Here is an 18956-nt window from a genome sequence, read left to right as displayed (position 1 = left end):
TCTGCAGATGCTGGAAATCTGAGCAACACACACAAAAGGTTGGAGGAACTCAGTAGGCCAGGCAGGATCTTTGGAAAGGAGTAAATAGGCAACGTTTCAGCCTGAGACATTGACTGTACTCTTTTCCAAAGATGCTCCCTGGCCTGCTGAGTTACTCCTGCACTTTGTGTGTGTTTAACGGAAACAGAAATTAGCATACATGGAACTAAACTGAGTGAAGGACAACAGAACTAAAAGGTGAGGGTGTGGCAGATCTGACTCTTCAACCTTCAAACCATCAATTCATGCACCATTGCAAGAGTGAGCATAGCAACAAGACACAGTGGTCATCCTACATCAGCAGGGTCTCTCACAAGCAGAAAATTTGCGGCAGACAGGTGTTTTAAGATGTGATGTCTAAGCTTTTCTGAAGAAACACAAAGAAACAGTCAAGGTTGAGGACCAGAAACACTGTGGTTGGCCATGGAAACTGAGGGCGGCAAACAAGTTGCATTAAACCAACTTCCCTTCTAAATTGGAAGAAGTCCAGCTCAGCTACCAACTCTGAATTCACAGAAACCACTAGAACCCAAACACGTCAATGTGCATTTCAGAGAAATCTTGTCAGAAGTGGTCTTATTGGAAGAGTTGCTACCAAAAAGTCATTCCTCCGAGTAGAAAGAAAGCCAAGAGACTCACTGACACACAAGGACTGGGGTGCTGAACAATGGCACCAAGTGCTCTCAACTGACAGGTCAAAATTTGAAATAATGGAATCCTCAATGCCTCAGATTCTCATCCATCACACGATACCATTAGGGAGCTATCTGATCGGTCCCAATTCCATGATGATAACCCTAAACACTCAGCCGAAGTTATGAAGAGCTATCTTCAGCCAAAAGAAGAACGAGGAGTATTGCATAAAGTGGTATGGCCTCCACAGACCCTTGATCTCAACATTATCAATGCTGTCTGTGAGACGGAAGTGAGATGCCAAAAGTGTACACAGAGCTGTAGCAAGTTCTCCAACACAAGAAAATCCATAGTTGCTTGAAATCCAAAGCAACACACACAAATTGCGGAGGAACTCTGCAGGCCAAGCGAAAGAGTAAACAGTTGATGTTTTGGGCTGAGACCCTTCAGGACTGGAAATGAAGGGGAAAAGTCAGAGTAAGAAGGTGAGGGGAAGGGAGGAAGAAATATAAGGTAGCAAGTAATGGATGATACCGGGAGGGGGTCAAGTTGATTGGAGAAAGAGATAAAGGGCTGGAGAAGGATATATCTGATAGGAGAGGACAGAAGACTATGGAAGATAGGGTAGCGGAAGGAGCACCAGAGAGAGATGAAGGGATAAGGTGAGAGGGGAACAGGAATGGTGAAGGAGAGAGGAATGGGGGGCGGGGGGGGAGTGGTTACCAGAAGTTCAAGAAATCAATGTTTGTGCCATCAGTTCGAGGGGAACCAGATGGAATGTAAGGTGTTGCTCCTCCAAGTTGAGAATGGCCTCATTGCAGCAGTAGAGGCGGCCATGGACACATGGTCACAATATCTATCTGTCTCCATCTCTGGAGACGGCTTATCTACTGATATCTACTATAAGCCCACAGACTCTCACGGCTACCTGGACTATTCCTCTTCCCACCCTGTCTCTTGCAAAAATGCTATCCCCTTCTCACAATTCCTCTGTCTCCACTGCATCTGCTCTCAGGATGAGGCTTTTCTTTCCAGGACGAAGGACATGTCTTCCTTTTTTAAACAAAGGGGCTTCCCTTCGTCCACCATCAACTCTGCTCTCAAACGCATCTCTCCCATTTCCCGCACATCTGCCCTCACCCCATCCGCCTGCCACCCCACTCTGGATAGGGTTCCCCTTGACCTTACCTACCACCCCACCAGCCTCCAGGTCCAACATAAAATTCTCCGTAACTTCTGCCTCCCACGGGATCCCACTACCAAGCACATCTTTCCCTTCCCACCCCCCCTTTTCTGCTTTCCGCAGGGATCAGTCCCTACATGACGCCCTTGTCCACTCGTTTCCCCCCTCCCCCCCATCCCTTCCCACCGATCTCCCTCCTGGCACTTATCCTCGTAAGCGGAACAAGTTCTCCGAGATGCTTGGAACAACCTACCAGTTGATTTTCTTATAAAACTGTACCATAGTGTACCTAAGAGAATTGATGCAATTTTAAAAGCAAAGGATGGTCACTGTTGACCTATGGGAGGAAATCCATACAAGTTCACGGGGAGAACCTACATTATCCTTGGAGATGGCACTGTAATTGAATTATGAACTCTAGAACTCCTCGACCTATAATAAAATCACATTAACCACTATGTGACCGTACCTGCCTCAACTTCTTTTTCTAGCAGCTCAGCTTGTTCCATATACAACCATCCTCTGTGTAAAAGGGTTTCCCCTTGAGTTTTTCTTCTCACCCTAAGCCTCTGCCCTTAGTTCTTAATTCCTCAATCCTGGAAGATAACTACATTCATCCTGTCTATGGTCCTGCTAATTTTATACACCTCTGTAAAATCACCCCACATTTTCTGTCAATCCAATTACAGTGTCACAACCTGCTCAGCCTCTTGAGTCCCAGCATACCCTTGTACATCTCCTCTTGTACTCTTACCAGCTTGATGACAAATTTCCAAGAGCAAGGTGCCCAAAACTGAACACAATATTCAAAATGCAGCCTTGCCAGTGACTTGCACAGCACCTATGATAAGTGTTCACTCCCTTTGGAGGTTTTCATGTTTTATTGTTTTACAAAATTGCATCACAGTGGATTTAATTTGGATTTTTTTGGCACTGATCAACAGAAAAATCTTGCTCATGGTAAAATGAAAACAAATTTCTACAAATTGATTTAAATTTATAACAATTATTAAATGCAAAATAATTGCATAAATATTCACCCCCTTCAAGTTAGTATTTAGTAGATTCACCTTTGACAGCAATTACAGCCTTGAGTCTGTTTGGACAGGTTTCCATCAGCTTTGCACACCTGGACACTGCAAACTTTTCCCATTTTTCTTTACAAAACTGCTCAAGCTCTGTCAGATTGCATGGGGATCATGAGTGAACTGCCCTTTTCAAGTCCAGCCACACATTCTCAGTTGGTTTTGAATCTGATTCTGTCTTGACCACTCTAGGATTTTAACTTTGTTGTTTTAAGCCATTCCTCTGTAGCTTTGGCTTTATGCTTGGGTCATTGTCTTGCTGGAAAACAAATCTCCTAAGTCACAGTTCTCTTACAGACTGCATCAGGTTTTCCTGCAGGACACCCCTGTATTTTGCTACATTCATTTTACCCTCTACCTTCACAAGCCTTCCAGGGTCTGGTGCGGTGAATCATCCCCACAGCACAATGCAGCCACCACCATGCTTCATGGTAGGGATGGTGTGTTTTTGATGATGTGCGGTGTTTGACTTGTGCCAAACTTAGCATTTAGTCTGATGACCTAAAAGCTCAATTTTGGTTTCATCAGACCATAGAACCTTCTTCCAGCTGACTTCAGAGTCTCCCAAATATTTTTAGCAAACTCTTGCTGAGATTTCATGCGAGTTTTTTTTTTCAACAGTGGCTTTCTCTCTGTCACTCTCCCATAAAGCTGAGACTGGTGAAGCACCCGGGAAACAGTTATATGTGTAGTCTCTCCCATCTCAGCCAGTGAAGCTTGTAACTCCTCCAGAGTTGTCAAAAGTCTCTTGGTGGCCTCCCTCACTAGTCCCCTTCTTGCACAGTCACTCAGTTTTTGAGGACAGCCTGCTCTAGGCAGATTTACAGCTGTGCCATATTCTTGCCATTTCTTGATATTCAGTGACTTGGAAATTTACTGGTATCCATCTCCTGACTTGTGCTTTTCAGTAACATTTTTGCTGAGTTTCTTGGAGTGTTCTTTTGTCTTCATGGTATCATTTTTGCCAGAGTACTGAATGACCAGCTGATCTTCCAGATTTACTACAATCAATTGAAACACCTTGACTACACACAGGTGATCTCCATTTTACTAATTATGTGACTTTTAAAACCAATTGGCTGCACCATTGATGATTTGCTGTGTCATATACCTGTTTTCACTTCGACACAGAAGAATCTTTTTCTGTTTAACAGTGTAAAAAAAAGCCAAATTAAATACTCTGTGATTTAATGTTGTAAAACAATAAAACTTCCAACGGGGGGGGGGGGGTGTGATAAATACAACTGCAACATGACATCCCAACTTCTGTACTCAATGCCCTTACTGATTAGGCCAGTGTGCCAAAAGTCACATGACATCCCAACTTCTGTACTCAATGCCCTTACTGATTAGGCCAGTGTGCCAAAAGTCACATGACATCCCAACTTCTGTACTCAATGCCCTTACTGATTAGGCCAGTGTGCCAAAAGTCATTTTCACCATCTTTTTTTACTTTCAACACCACTTTCAGGGAACCGTGCTCTGTACTTCCAAGGTTCCTTTGTTCCACCACTCTTCCCGGGACCCTAAGATTTGCTCTGAAAGTCCTGCCCTTGTTTATCTTTCCAAAATGTCACAGCTGGCAATTAAACTTCATTCGTCATTCCTTGACCCACTGACCCAGCTGATCAAGATCCCTCTAAATCCATTTAACTATTTTCACTAAGAACAATGCCACCTATTTTAGTGTCATCTGCAAACTTATGATAGTTCCCAGGTCCTTCTTTGTAGCTCTTAAATAAGGGCACAACATGAGCCACCCTCCAGTCTTTTGGCATTTCATGCATAGATAACCATGATACATATCTCTCAGAGAAGGTTTTTGTAGTTTCTCTTGCTTCCCATAGTGTTCTTAGTGGCCCCAGCAATTTATCTGTCTTAATATGTTCTAGGAAATCCAGCACCCCTTCTGTTCCAACGCAGACTATCTCCAAGACATCTCAGGTTCTGAAGTCCTCATGCTTCAACAATAAAAGATACTCTGCTATCTCCTTCCACCCCATTCATAGATATCTACTTTGGTAATGGAAAATGTTAAATTTGCCAAGTTTTCAAGCTGCCTTTTGATCATGCCCCTTTGATTTCAAACGGTGTGCTCTCTATAGAAACTTTGGCTTCATGCCCTTAAAGTCTGAGCCCTATGTGATATTGAGCTCTTCTGTTCATTTGATCTCCGTGCACATTTCCTTGGCCAGGAGCCCTTGCACCGGATTGTGGTTCTTTTACCCATCCTCAGAATTCTAAATCTAACTGGACTTTTGACCTCTCAATCTGTTCATTAGCTGTGAAAACAACATTTGACGATCTGTTTTTGCATAACCCTCACTCCAACCTAACCTCTAACTTATGAATTTGCAGCTCTCATCTAATGCCCAATGTTGTCGCAGTCACCAAGTCTGCTGAAGAAGTGTTATGGTTTGACCTCTGCCTTGCAGAAGTCAACTGTCAGCTCAACAACTTCAGCTGAATTATGTTCCCACCACTGAACATTAGCCTCCCTCCTAGCCAATCATGGACCAGGATTGACAACCTCAGAGTACAAGGACGTCCATTTAGAACAAAGAAGAGGAGGGGAGTGTCTTTAGCCAGAGGATGCTGAATCTGGAATTCGTTGCCACAGGCAACTGTGGAGGCCACGTCATTGGGTATATTTAAGGCAGATGTTGACAGATTCTTGATTGGTCAGGGCATGAAGGGATATGGGAAGAAGGCAAGAGATTGGGTCTGAGAAGGAAATACAGCAGCCATGATTAAATGGTGGAGCAGGCTTGATGGGCCAAAAAGCCTAATTCTGCTCCTGTATCTTACGGTCTCATTTTCTTAGATCTTCTATGAATGCTATTCCTCTGTTACTTGTCTTTGCCTTGCCCAGTTCTACCTCTTCATTCCAAGCAACTCAGAAAGTTGAACAACATCTGTGGGAAGAGAGAGACAACTGTTAATGTTCAAGTTGAGTCCCTGTGAGAGGGAAGGAGAAGGGCAGCGGTGAGACTGGCCAGTAACTGATTTTTCAATCGTGACTAGGTAAAGAATGATGAACAGATGGAACCAGGTAGGGGAGGGGTGGAGTTGGGAGATGATGGATGGAAATGGGCAAAAAAGACAGATGGGGTTAGGTGGAGGGAGGATGAAGTTCAGGACAGCTTGTGAAAAAAGAAGTAGAAGACTAAGCTGTTTCTGGTAGAGGCTGGTGGTGTATTACGAGTGCAGATGAAACAGTGGGGGTCAGGGAATTGGAAGTTGTTAAGCTATTAAAGGCATGCAAGTCTCACAAGGTAATGCAGGAAGAAGCAGTGACCTTTCTGATGGGGAATGGTGTGATGGTCCCTCCTTTCCACCTGTTATGGGGAGACTGGCCCAGCAGACAGATCCCTCTACTACCACTGTCTTCATCTGGCTTAGCTTGACCAACTTCCTTTATCATTACTCATTTTCTGAAAATCAGAGGTATGGTTCTAGGAGCTCCTATGGTCCTAAGGCTACATCTGTTTTTCAGACATGTGGAACAGCATTGTTTCAGTCCCATTTAGCACCATTCAACTTACCCAACCCTTTTAAATTCCATTGAGGGCTTTACGCCGATGCTTGTAGTCATTGCATTAGCTGCTCCTTTCCATCCTGCCCATCTTCTCAGGCTAACTGTTCTCATCTCCAACTCATTTCGACTGTCCATTAGAGTCCACAAACCCCCACCTTTTAACCACACCTCGCCCTCCTCCATAACTGCTATGCAGACATTACCTACACACCATTGCCATTAAGGTATTTTACTTTTAGTGATGATTTCTCCTTTATTATAGTCTACAGGATCCCCTTCTGTTAAGATGGTGGTGTGTTTAGATGCAGCAGCTTCTCTGTTTGGCCAGCCAAAGGTGTTTTTCTCTGATTTAAATGTCTTTCTTAAAATGGCAAGACAATGACGGACATTAAGAACTTCAAGCCTGCAGATCCACCCCATCAGCAAACTGCTCATTGAAGGAACTGGACTTGGTGCAGACTGTGTTACTGCCTGCAGCAGACAGGCATTGGAGTCGGGAGTCCGAAGGTGGTGCACAGTCTCACAGCGAATGATTGTCTTCGATGTTTCTCTTGCGATCGTAATACCCTTTTGGAAATTGAAGTGAAGCAATGCAAGTCCGTTCCCCTTGTTTATTGGTGAAACAAATGGCAGGGGAGCCATGTGGCCTTGGTCATAGTGAGGACCAGGCCTCGAGCCACAGGCTTCCCTGCTGCAGTAGTCCAGGAGAGGAGATGCTGGAGGTGGTATAGCACAGCCTCCATGCTGGGTTGGGGGCTGGCCTGCCCATAGGTGCTGCCCTCCAGTGTTTGCTCAGTGGAAGATGACCTGGATTGCGTGTGTATACGCATACGTTCGTCTGCAGATTGCCGAGGACTGCTTGTTCCTGCTGGTAATACCCATGCACCATCAATTTACAGGACATGACACTTGGACTTGGGTTAGACGTACATTTACTGTACTGTACTGTGACTGTATATTTATTTGCTGTCTATTATGTGCTGGGTATGACTGTTAGTACTGGGTTTTGCACCTTGGCTCCAGAGGAATGTTGTGTTTTGCGCTATTCATGTATGGTTGAATGGCAGTTAAACTTGAATTTGATTTTTAATCATGTCCTTGTGTTTCCTGCATTTCTGATTTCATCCCCTCTTCCCCAAGCCAGAACAGGGATAGGGTTCTCCCTGCCCTCCTCTTCTAGCCCACCAGCTTTCACATTCCATCCATTATCTACCACAACTGCTTTCATTTTAATTACTTCCATTTGGTTGCGTTATCAGATGCATCTGCCCCTCCTTTTTTAGCATTCTGAAGGGACTTTTTCTTGTATTACTTCCAGGTTTGCTCCCCACCTCTACGAACCATTCTGCTTCTAGGTGCATCATTATTTCTTGGATAGCATTCCAATGTCAATATCAGAAGGGTCTCAGCCCAAAATGTTGACTGTACTCTTTCCCATAGATGCTGCCTGGCCTGCTGAGTTCCTCCAGCATTTTGTGTGGGTTGATGGGATTTCCAGCATCTGCAGATTTTCTCTTGTTTGTGATCAGATATAATTATTCCACTGTCATCTGATAAAAAGGGAAAATTCTGATTTGAAAAAATGTGTATATAAATGACACCCTAATTTGATAAGGTTGTGTTTCATTTCTCCAATTTAATTTTTTTCAGCATGGAGAAGATACTTTTAATCGAGCCAAACTTCTCAACGTAGGTTTCGTGGAAGCTTTGAAGGAATATGACTACAACTGCTTTGTGTTCAGTGATGTTGATTTGATTCCTATGGATGACCGTAATACCTACAAATGTTATAGCCAGCCAAGGCATCTGGCTGTGTCCATGGATAAATTTGGTTTCCGGTAAGGCCACAACTTGTATTTTTGAGTGGCTAGCTGGTTTTAAAAAAAGGTTCATTTTAATATCTGTCTCTCCAGGAGCCCTTGTTGAGATATCTCAGGTAATTTATTTTTCTTTTTGTTTTGAACTGGCCAGTTCTGCTGTAAAGTTACCCATCTATAGTTTAACCCGGTTTGATGAGCTGTGGATTCCAGCTTCTACATTTGGTCTTGGGTTCAACAGCAACATTTCTAACCTTTGTTTCACAGCTGTAGTGGTTGCTTGCAGTCTCGCAAATTATCTTCATTATTGGAAAAAGGTGCTCTGTAAATATTTGAATATTGACCTAATCATATCCATCTCCCACCTTCTTGCTGCTTAAATTTTCCCCAGTTATTTTGAAGGGCCTGCAACCTAGAATATTAGCTCTAGTTCTCTTTCCACAGATGCTGCCAATTGCTGGATGTTTGTAGCATTTTCTGTTTCTATTTCAGATTTCCAACTTTTACAGTTTGTTTTGAAACTTCTGTGTTACTTGGTAATATAAACAGTACCCTCATGAGTTTTGAATACAATATCCTCAGCCTCCTAAAGTAGAATAATTAACAGTGTGCAACCACTTGTTTCCTTAAAGCTCATGTAAATTGCATCCTCTATATTTCCTCCACCTACTATATCTCAAGTAATTATTTTGAGATATATCAAACATAGTAATGCCTTTTTTATAATCACTTGGCTTGTTTTTATGTAGCTGGTGTTCATAATGGTTTATTATTATTGATCTACGCTGACTTTTCATGTTACAAGTGATTTGCCACATGACCAGATGGGAAAATACTAATGACTAGCACAATAATACAAAGATTATTGTAAAGTGGTGATGATTATAATGTTTCTACACTTCAAGTTGAATTTCACTTTAGCATTATGATTCCAATTTTGTATTTTAAACAAAACTATTGCAAATATACCCATTCAGCAATACTATTAAGAGATGACAAGATACACATATAGAGTTGGGAGGGAAAAGGTGTAAACTCTGTAGAGTGAAAGGGCTGTTCCCGTAGGTGAAAGGCAACTGCTTGGGGCTACTAGTTGTGCATAATCTTTAAACTAATTCAAAAAATTTTAACCTAAATTTGGCTACATTTTTTTTTAAAGTACTGGAGGATAAGTTGTAAAATTATTTGTTTCAGCTTGCCATACAGGCAGTTCTTTGGTGGAATTTCAGCCTTAAGTAGAGAGCAGCATGAAAGAATCAATGGTTTCCCCAATGATTATTGGGGCTGGGGAGGGGAAGATGATGACATCTACAACAGGTGAGTGTTTATTTAATAATGTTGTAACAAGCTAAAAATGACATCTCTTTGAATTGTGTTGTTAACTCTATCTTGCCTTCAGTTATTAAGGTTTCCTTTTAAGTATCAAAACTAAGCATTAGCTGAGCCACTCTACTGCAATGCATGCTGGAGGGAATGCTGCATTATGAGAAATTGAAAAATAATTCTTTTATGCAAGGGATGAAATAATATTTTGCAAAATTGATTTTTGCATTCTTAACATTTAATGAAGTTACATACAATATGTATATAACAATGTAAAATATGCTGCTGATGAAAAATGTTAGATTTCGATTTTAGAAATGTTTGAGTTAGATTTTACTCTTAAGTTAAAAACAGTGTCCTTCCTCGTGAAGGGTCTCGGCCGAAAACGTCAACTGTTTACTTTTTTCCATAGATACTGCCTGGCCCATTGAGTTCCTCAGCATTTTGTGTATGTTGCTCGGGTTTCCAGCATCTTCAGATTTTCTCTTGTCTTTCTTTGAAACGCAGTGTTTCCTGAGAAATTGCATTATAATACTCATGTCAGGAAACTGGCATATGCTAACACAGTTATGAATTTTGATGGTAAAGCTGTGATCCAGCTGTGTATCATTGCTAATATTGATGAGTAAGCTGAAGTAAATTGCAATCTTTAAACAATTCTGAAGCATTTACAACACACAAGCAGTTGTGGCACTTGTGTACATGTGGTTTAGTGCAAAAACCGTGGCGATAAAGTGAGCAATCTTACCTGATTATCGTTGTGGAAGTAGACCTGTGTAAGTGAGTCTGTTAATTTCCTCACATACTGTTTGAACTTGAGCAGGTGTCAATGTTGGTGCTCCACGAGGTTTGGGAGCAGATGGTAATAAGTAAGATGACATAGTTGGTGTCAGAAGATGGAAAGGAATGTATATTAAGTCAAGCAAATAGTATTCAGCATGGGGAAGTGTGAATCTGGCATTTTAGATTAAAGAATGGTCAATGGAAAAAAAACACTGAATTATGGAGGATCAGGAGATTTATTATCACATACACTAAAATAAACAGGATTTCTCAATGGGTAACCATTTCAATTCCAATCCTCAATACTATTCTGATGTTGGGGCATGGCCTTCTCTTTTTGCCAGGAAGAGGCCACTCTAAGGTTGGAAGAGCAGCATCTTGTATTCCATCTGGGTAGACCTCAACCTGATGGCAGGAGCATTGTGTTTTTCAACTTCTGGTAATTTTTCCCCCTTCCCCTTGGTTCTTCTTCATTTACCCACTCTGACCCCCTACTCACCTCTTCTTCTCATCTGCCTATCATAGAACCATAGAACATTACAGCACAGAAACAGGCCTTTTGGCCCTTCTTGGCTGTGCCAAACCATTTTCTGCCTAGTCCCGCTGATCTGCACCCGGCCCATATCCCTCCAAACCCCTCTCATCCACGTATCTGTCCAAGTTTTTCTTAAATGTCAAAAGTGAGCCCGCATTCACCACTTCATCTGGCAGCTCATTCCACACTCCCACCAATTTCTGCGTGAAGAAGCCCCCCCAATGTTCCCTTTAAACTTCTCCCCCTTCACTCTTAACCCATGACCTCTGGTTTTTTTTCTCCTCTACCCTCAATGGAAAAAGCCTGCTTGCATTCACTCTATCTATACCCATCATAATTTTATACACCTCTTTCAAATCACCCCTCATTCTCCTACGCTCCAGGGAATAAAGTCCTAACCTATTGAACCTTTCTCTGTAACTCAGTTTCTCAAGTCCCAGTAACATCCTTGTAAACCTTCTCTGTACTCTTTCAACCTTATTAATATCCTTCCTGTAATTAAGTGACCAAAAATGCACACAATATCACCTCTCCTGGGTGTCCCCTCCTCGTTCCCTTTCTCCCAGGGTTCACTCTCCTCTCCTATCAGATTCCTTCTTATCCAGCCCTTTACCTTTCCCACGCTCCTGGCTTCAACTATCACCTTTTGACTACCCTCCTTCCCTCCCTCCATCATTTTATTCTGACATCTTCCCCCTTTTGTAGTCTGATAAAAGGTCTCAGCCTGAAACATCGATGTTTATTCATTTCCATAGATGCAGCCTGACCTGCTGAGTTCCTGCAGCATTTTGTGTGTGTTACTTTGGATTTTAGAAAGTTGTTTTATCTCCAAAGTGAGAAAGTAATGCTTCATTGCTTAAAGCCATGGTCACGTCGGAACTGGACAACCGTACTTGATGGGGACACTGAAGTACTGGGGAAGAGTATTGCCTTTGGGAAGGCACATACTTGTGAGAATAATTCAATGTCTTAACAGGACTGATTGCATAAATTTGACTTGTATTACTTTGAATTTAGGAATCTTAAATGTTTAAACAGGAATACCTTTGTGTGCTTCATTGGGGCAGGTAGCAGAACTGACCCAGTTTCTGTCCTGAATGTGTCAGGTTGCCTATTCTTCCTGTGGGTTTCCTCATATTCCTTTTGAATACCAAAGATGTGTGATTGGAATTTTAATTTCTACTGTAAATTGCCCCTGTTGTATAGGTGAGGGGTAAGATCTGTGGTGAAGTCGTGGGAGTGTGCGGAGAGCAATGTGAATAAATGTAAACAGCACTGAAGGTAGGCTGACTTGGTGGGCCAGAGGGCTTGGTGTTTCTCTGAACTTTGATGGATTTCCTGCGCCAGGCTTTTATCAGGCCACACTTTGAAGGTTTAAGGACAGCTTTCTCCTGAGGCAGTAGCTAAAAGCTGAAGAACCTGAAACAAACAGAAGGAAAGAAGAGGCATGAGAGAATGTGGATGCTGGAAATCTGGAGCAATATGCACATTTTCTGTCCTGATAGTCTGCAATGTGATGGCTTCAACATGATTACTTTAACTTATAATAACCAAACTGCTTTGTCCCTCTGCCCTTATGCCAGTTGTTCCTTTACCCATCTCTTTCCACTCCTCAATCCTTGGCCTGCCCATCACCTACAGCTTTCTCCCTCTAGTTACCCACTTTCTTCCCTGTAGTCCATGGCTCACTGTCCTCTCCTATTAGATCCCTTCACCTCTTCCTCCTATCACGTCCCAGCTTTGGACATAATTCCTACTCTTCCCTCACCCTCCACTTACCTACCTTCTGTAGAGCACTTGAATTCACCTATCACCTGCCACTTGGGCTCATTCCCCTCCACCACCTCTTTATTCTAGTGTCTGCTCTTTCCAGCCCTGATGTAGGGTCTTGGTCCAAAATGCTGACTGTTTATTTCTCTCCATAGATGCTGCTTGACACATGCTGCTTTTCTCTAGCATTTTGTGTGTGTTTCTGAAGGAAATAGCAAACTGTTGTGGGGAAGCTAATGTCGGCAGTTTGGGTTGAGACTTTGCATCAGGACTAAGAGTGGTGAGGGAAGGTACCAAGTATAGAGGAGAGGCGAAGGGGTGAGGCAGAGCTGGTAAGTGATAGGTGGGTGAAATGGGGTGGGAGTGAAGAAAAGTTTTCTAGCAGCATGTGGTTTGAAATTGGTAATTATTATACTGAATGTAATCTATACGCAATAGCCTTCAAGGAATTAGAAGTACATGAAGGCAAATAAAAATATCTTTTGAGCCTGGGAGCTGTCAAATGTAAATTCCATTCATCTGTAGAGAAATAATGGAGATTCCTTTAGTTTAAAAATTCTTTCCAAACAGGATTGTTTTTAAAGGCATGGGAATATCACGTCCAGATGGTGTCATCGGGAAGTGTCGAATGATTGTTCACCAAAGGGATATAAAGAATGAACCCAACCCTCAGAGGTAATGTGCCTTTTATTAAACTATTAAGAATGGAATTATTCAGAAGCTTTATTTCTGGATGGTGGGGTGAATATATCTGGAATGAAAAATTGAATGAATATTTCAAGCCTTTCAGAGTCTACGTTTTAATTCTCTCCGTAGAAATTATCTGACCTGTGGAATATTTCCAGCATTTTTCTGATATTTTTTGTCCTTTTTTTGTTTATGAATCACATTTGGTAGTTTAGAGTCTCTTTACCTTGTACTCCCTGCCATTATTTCTGTTCCAACCCCTTTATTACAGGCTCCATTGCTCTCCCATACTCTTTTGAATATTTGAAAAAAAACATACCCAAACCATTTCCTTTTTAAAGACTCCCATTTTTGTTCTAACATTTTTTTCTCCCCAGAGTGAAAGACACTGAAAAGTGAGCTAGTAGATGTATATAGAATCATGAGGGCCATATATAGTCAGCCTTTCTCCAAGGGTAGGAGAGTCTAATACGAGATGGCATAGGTTGAAGGTGAGAGGCGGATGAGTTAATAGGAATTTGAGGGGCACATTTAGCCACACTGAGGGCAATGAATATAGAAACGAGCTGCCAGAGGTTGTGGTGGAGAAATACAATTACAATGTTTAAAAGGCATTTGGACGGGTGCATTAATGGGAATGGTTTAGATCAGGGGCTTCCAAACTGGGGTCTACATACCCCTTGCTTAATGGTATTGGTCCATGCATAAAAATGGTTGGGAACCCTGGTTTAGAGGGGTGTGGGCCAAATGCAGGTAAATGGACCTAACTTAAGTAGTAGACATTTTGGTCAGCATGGGTGAGTTTGGTTTTAAAAAAAAGCTTGTGACCTGCATAATAGCTTGTACTGATTCAGTAAATAAAAGACTCTGCAACAGGTTTAAGTACATATGAATGACTGGAATAAATACAGTGATCATTGCTGTCGCGATTTATACACCTGACTCATTGATATAATCAAGTTTGGGGGTGAGGAAGATGGGCAGTGCAGGCTGGCAGAGCAGTTGCAGAGTGGTTTAGAGGATGTGAGTGGGCAAGCACATGGTAAATGGAATATCGCATATGGGTTGAGGTTGGTGCATGTGAAGTCATCCACTTTGGTAAGATGAGTAGAAATCCTGGGAAATTTTTTAATGCTGAGGGCCTGAAAGGTGTTTATAGTTTCCTGACTATTCTATTAAAGTGTGGATTCAGCAGCAGTGAGGAAGGCAAGGGGTATGTTTATTGCAAGACAATTCAAACAAAGGGATATTATGCTTTGATGATATAGAGTCCTGGTCTATTCTGCATCTGCAAGGCTATGTAAAGCCACAGTGGTTAAATTAGAAGCACAGCAAAGGTTCACACATTTGTCACATGAGGCATTAAACAGACAGATCAATGCTCACTTGACTTTAGAATAAAATGAAGTGATCTCAACAAAGTGTACAAAGATGTTCTGGGACTTTGTTTGGAGAAAAACAAGGATACTTGTTTTCCTAGCAGGGCAATCTAAAACCAGGAGTTATAATCTCAAAGTTTTGGGAACACTGAGGAGAACACATTTCCCCTGTAGTGACAGCACAGTGACACAGCAGTTCATGTTGCACCATACAGCTGCAGTGGCTTGGCCTTGAATGGTATCTGTGAAGGTCTTGCATATTCTCCCTATGACTGCAGGAGTCTTCCCCAAGTGCTACAGTTTTCTTTGATATTCCAAACTTGGGTTAATGGCTTCTGTACTCAGAGCTGTCCAGCACAGGCACAGCCCCGCAACCTGTGACATTTTAAACTAACACTATCTGCCTGCATGAAACCTACATCCCCCTACAAATCTACATCTCTGTTGCCTGCCTGAATGTTGCTATTGTATCGGCTTCCACCAGTTACCCAGGCAGTGCGTTCTAGGCACCTACTCCACTCTCTTTGGGGGAGGAAGAACGTCATAATTCTCCACCAAGCCTTAAAGTTAGTCCTCTAGTGTTTGACAGTTACACTGATTATTTACCCTGCCCATGCATCTCAGGACATATATTTTTATTGGGTCGCCCCTTAGCCTCCAATACAATCTACAGTGGTGCTAGAAAGTTTGTGAACCCTGTAGAATTTTCTCTATTTCTGCATAAATATGACCTAAAATGTCCTCAGATTTTCATCTGTCCTAAAACTAGATAAAGGGAACCCAATGAAATAAATAACACAAAATCATTATACTTGTTCATTTATTTATTGAGAAAAATGATCTGAACAAATGAAATGATTTATTGGAAAAATATATGAACCTCTGGGCTAATGCTTTCTGCAAAAGCTATTTGGAGTCAGGTGTTAGACTATAAGACCATAAGACATGAGACCAAATTAGGCCATTCAGCCCATAGAGTCTGTCCTGCCACTCCATCATGGCTGATCCCGGATCCCACTCAACCCCGTACGCCGGCCTTCTCACAATATCCTTTCATGCCATGATCGATCAGGAAACCATCAACTTCTGCCTTAAGTATATGCACAGACTTGGCCTCCACCGCAGATTCACCACTCTATGGATAAAAACAAATTCTCCTTGCCTCTGTTCTAAAAGGTAGCCCCTCAATTTTGAGGCTGTGCCCACTAGTTAGAACTATAGAACAGGGCTTTTGACCCTTCTTGGCTGTGCCGAACCATTTTTCTGCCTAGTCCCACTGACCTGCACCTGGTCCATATCCCTCCAAACCCCTCTCATCCATGTACCTGTCCAAATTTTTCTTAAATTTTAAAAGTGAGCTCACATTTACCACTTCATCTGGCAGCTCATTCCACACTCCTACTACTGTGTGAAGAAGCCTCCCCTAATGTTCCCTTTAAACTTCTCCCCCTTCACCCTTAACCCATGTCCTTGGTTTTTTTTCTCCCCTAGCTTCAGTGGAAAAAGCCTGCTTGCATTCACTCTATCTATACCCTTCATAATTTTATATACCTCTATCAAGTCTCCCCTCATTCTTCTATGCTCTAGGGAATAAAGTCCTAACCTATTCAACCTTTCTCGGTAACTCAGTTCCTTAAGTCCCGATAACATCCTTGTAAACCTTCTCTTCACTCTTTCAACCTTATTAATCTCCTGCTTGTAATTTGGTGACCAAAACTGTACACAATACTCCAAATTTGGCCTCACCAGTGCCTTATACAACCACACCATAACATTCCAACTCTTATACTCAGTACTTTGATTTATAAAGGCCAATGTACCAAAAGCTCTCTTTACTACCCTATCTACCTGTGACGCCACATTTAGGGAATTTTGTATCTATATTCCCAGATCCCTCTGTTCTTACGCACACCTCAGTGCCCTACCATTTACCTTGTATGTTCTACCTTGGTTTTTCCTTCCAAAGTGCAATACCTCACACTTGTCTGTATTAAAACTCCATCTGCCATTTTTCAGCCCCTTTTTCCTGCTGGTCCAGATCCCTCTGCAAGCTTTGAAAACCTTTCTCAGTGTCCACTACACCTCCGATCTTTGAATCATCAACAAATTTGCTGATCCAATTTACCATAATATCATCCAGATCATTGATGTAGAGGACAAATAACAATGGACCCAGCACTGATCCCTGTGGCACACCACTAGTCACAGGCCTCCACTCAGAAAAGCAATCCTCTCTGACATCTTCCATTGAGCCAATGTCTAATCCAGTTTACTACCTCACCATGAAAACCTAGCGACTGAATCTTCTTAACTAACCTCCCATGTGGGACCTTGTCAAAGGCCTTACTGAAGTCCATGTAGACCACATCCACTGCCTTCCTTTCATCCACTTTCCTTGTAACCTCCTCGAAAAACTCCTAATAGATTTGTTAAATATGACCTACCATGCACAAAGCCGTGTTGACTCTCCCTAATAAGTCCCTCTCTATCTAAGTCCTTGTAGATCCTGTCTCTTAGTATTCCTTCCAATAATTTACCTACTACTGACGTCAAATTTACTGGCCTATAATTTCCTGGATTACTTTTAGAGCCTTTTTTAATCAACAGAACAACATGAGCTATCTTCCAATCCTCCGGCTCCTCTCCCATAGATACTGACATTTTAAATATATCTGCCAGGGCCCCTGAAATTTCAACACTTGTTTCCTTCAAGGTCCTAGGGGATACCCTGTCAGGTCCTGGGGATTTATCTACTCTGATTTATCAAAGTCCTTACTGAAGTCCATGTAGACAACATCCACTGCCTTCTCTTCATCCACTTGTAACCTCCTCAAAAAAACTCTAACAGATTTGTTAAACATGACCTACCACGCACAAAGCCGTGTTGACTCTCCCTAATAAGTCCGTGTCTATCTAAGTACTTGTAGATCCTATCTCTTTGGACTCCTTCCAATAATTTACCTACTACCGACATCAAACTTAGCGGCCTATAATTTCCCAGATTACCTTTAGAGCCTTTTTTTAAACAACGGAACAACATGAGCTATCCTCAAATCCTCCAGTACCTCACTCGTAGATACCGACATTTTAAATATATCTGCCAGGGCCCCTGCAATTTCAAAACTAGTCTCCTTCAAGGTCCGAGGGAAAACCCTGTCAAGCCTACCCCTGCCATTTGACAGCTTCTCTTCTATCTATCTATCCTGCGCCTTGTGACCTATTCCCAGAAACTTCAGCCACCTCTGCTCTGCTGTCATCCCCGACAGTATTCTCCTCCAATCCACCTGGGCAAGCTCCTCTCTCATGACTCAGTAATTCCCTTTACTCCATTGTGATACTAATATGTGTGAGTTGTACTTCTCCCTTTAAATTACAGTATGATTTCAATCATATTATGGTCATTGCCTCCAAAGGGTTCCTTTACGTTGAGCTCCCTGATGAGATCTGGGTTATCATACAACACCAAACTTAAGATGGCCTTTCCCCAAGTAGGCTCAGCATTCCAATCAATGAGATGAGATTGGAAGTCTGGGTTGTAGAGGTACACTCACTGCCCTATAAAAAAGACAAACAAAGTCAGGTTACTGACAGAGCCTGCTCTTCTCAAGAAAGATCTGTTTATGTGCACCATCCCTCAATCAAAACAACTTTTAGAGGACTCTCGAAGAAGAATTTCAGAGATGGATCAAGCTGGAAAAGGCTATAAAAGCATTTCTAAAACCTTGAGTGTTCATCAGTCTACAGAAAGAGAAATTGTCTGCAAATTGAGGAAACTCAGTACTGTTGCTACTCTCCCTTGGAGTGGACGTCCTGTAAAGACTACACCAAGAGCTCAATGTGCAATGCTGAAGGAGGTGAAAAAGAACCCAAGGGTAATAGCAAAAGACCTGCAGAAGTCTCTTAGAGCTTGCTAAAGTCTCTGTTCATGTGTCCACTAAAAGATAAACACTGAACAAAATTGGTGTTTGTGGAAGGACACCATGGAGGAAACCACTATTCTCCGAAAAAGCATTACTGCATGCCTCATGTATACAAAAGACCAGCTGGATGTTGTAGAGTCTTTCGGGGACATGTGTTCTGTGAACAGATGAGACAATAGTGGAACTTTTTGGCAGAAGTCAATGCTGCTATGTTTCGAGGAAACGGGTACTGCACATCAACACCTCATCTCAACTGTGAAGCAT

The 18956-nt window shown here is 42.2% G+C and overlaps 1 protein-coding gene across 1 annotated transcript in view; it reads left to right on the top strand.

Moving 5' to 3' along the window:
- b4galt1l (DP-Gal:betaGlcNAc beta 1,4- galactosyltransferase, polypeptide 1, like) overlaps positions 1-18956 on the top strand; it is a 65684-nt gene that overhangs the window by 38516 nt on the left and 8212 nt on the right. Inside the window, exons 3-5 of the mRNA XM_059970117.1 lie at positions 8129-8316; positions 9490-9612; positions 13277-13381. Of these exons, the coding sequence (XP_059826100.1) occupies positions 8129-8316; positions 9490-9612; positions 13277-13381 (416 nt within the window). The remainder of the gene's footprint in view (positions 1-8128; positions 8317-9489; positions 9613-13276; positions 13382-18956) is intronic.

Source organism: Hypanus sabinus, chromosome 5 (genome assembly GCF_030144855.1).
Source record: "Hypanus sabinus isolate sHypSab1 chromosome 5, sHypSab1.hap1, whole genome shotgun sequence".
Classification (NCBI taxonomy): domain Eukaryota; kingdom Metazoa; phylum Chordata; class Chondrichthyes; order Myliobatiformes; family Dasyatidae; genus Hypanus; species Hypanus sabinus.
Note: the sequence above shows the minus strand (reverse complement) of the source record. Positions and strands in the feature narration are given on the sequence as shown.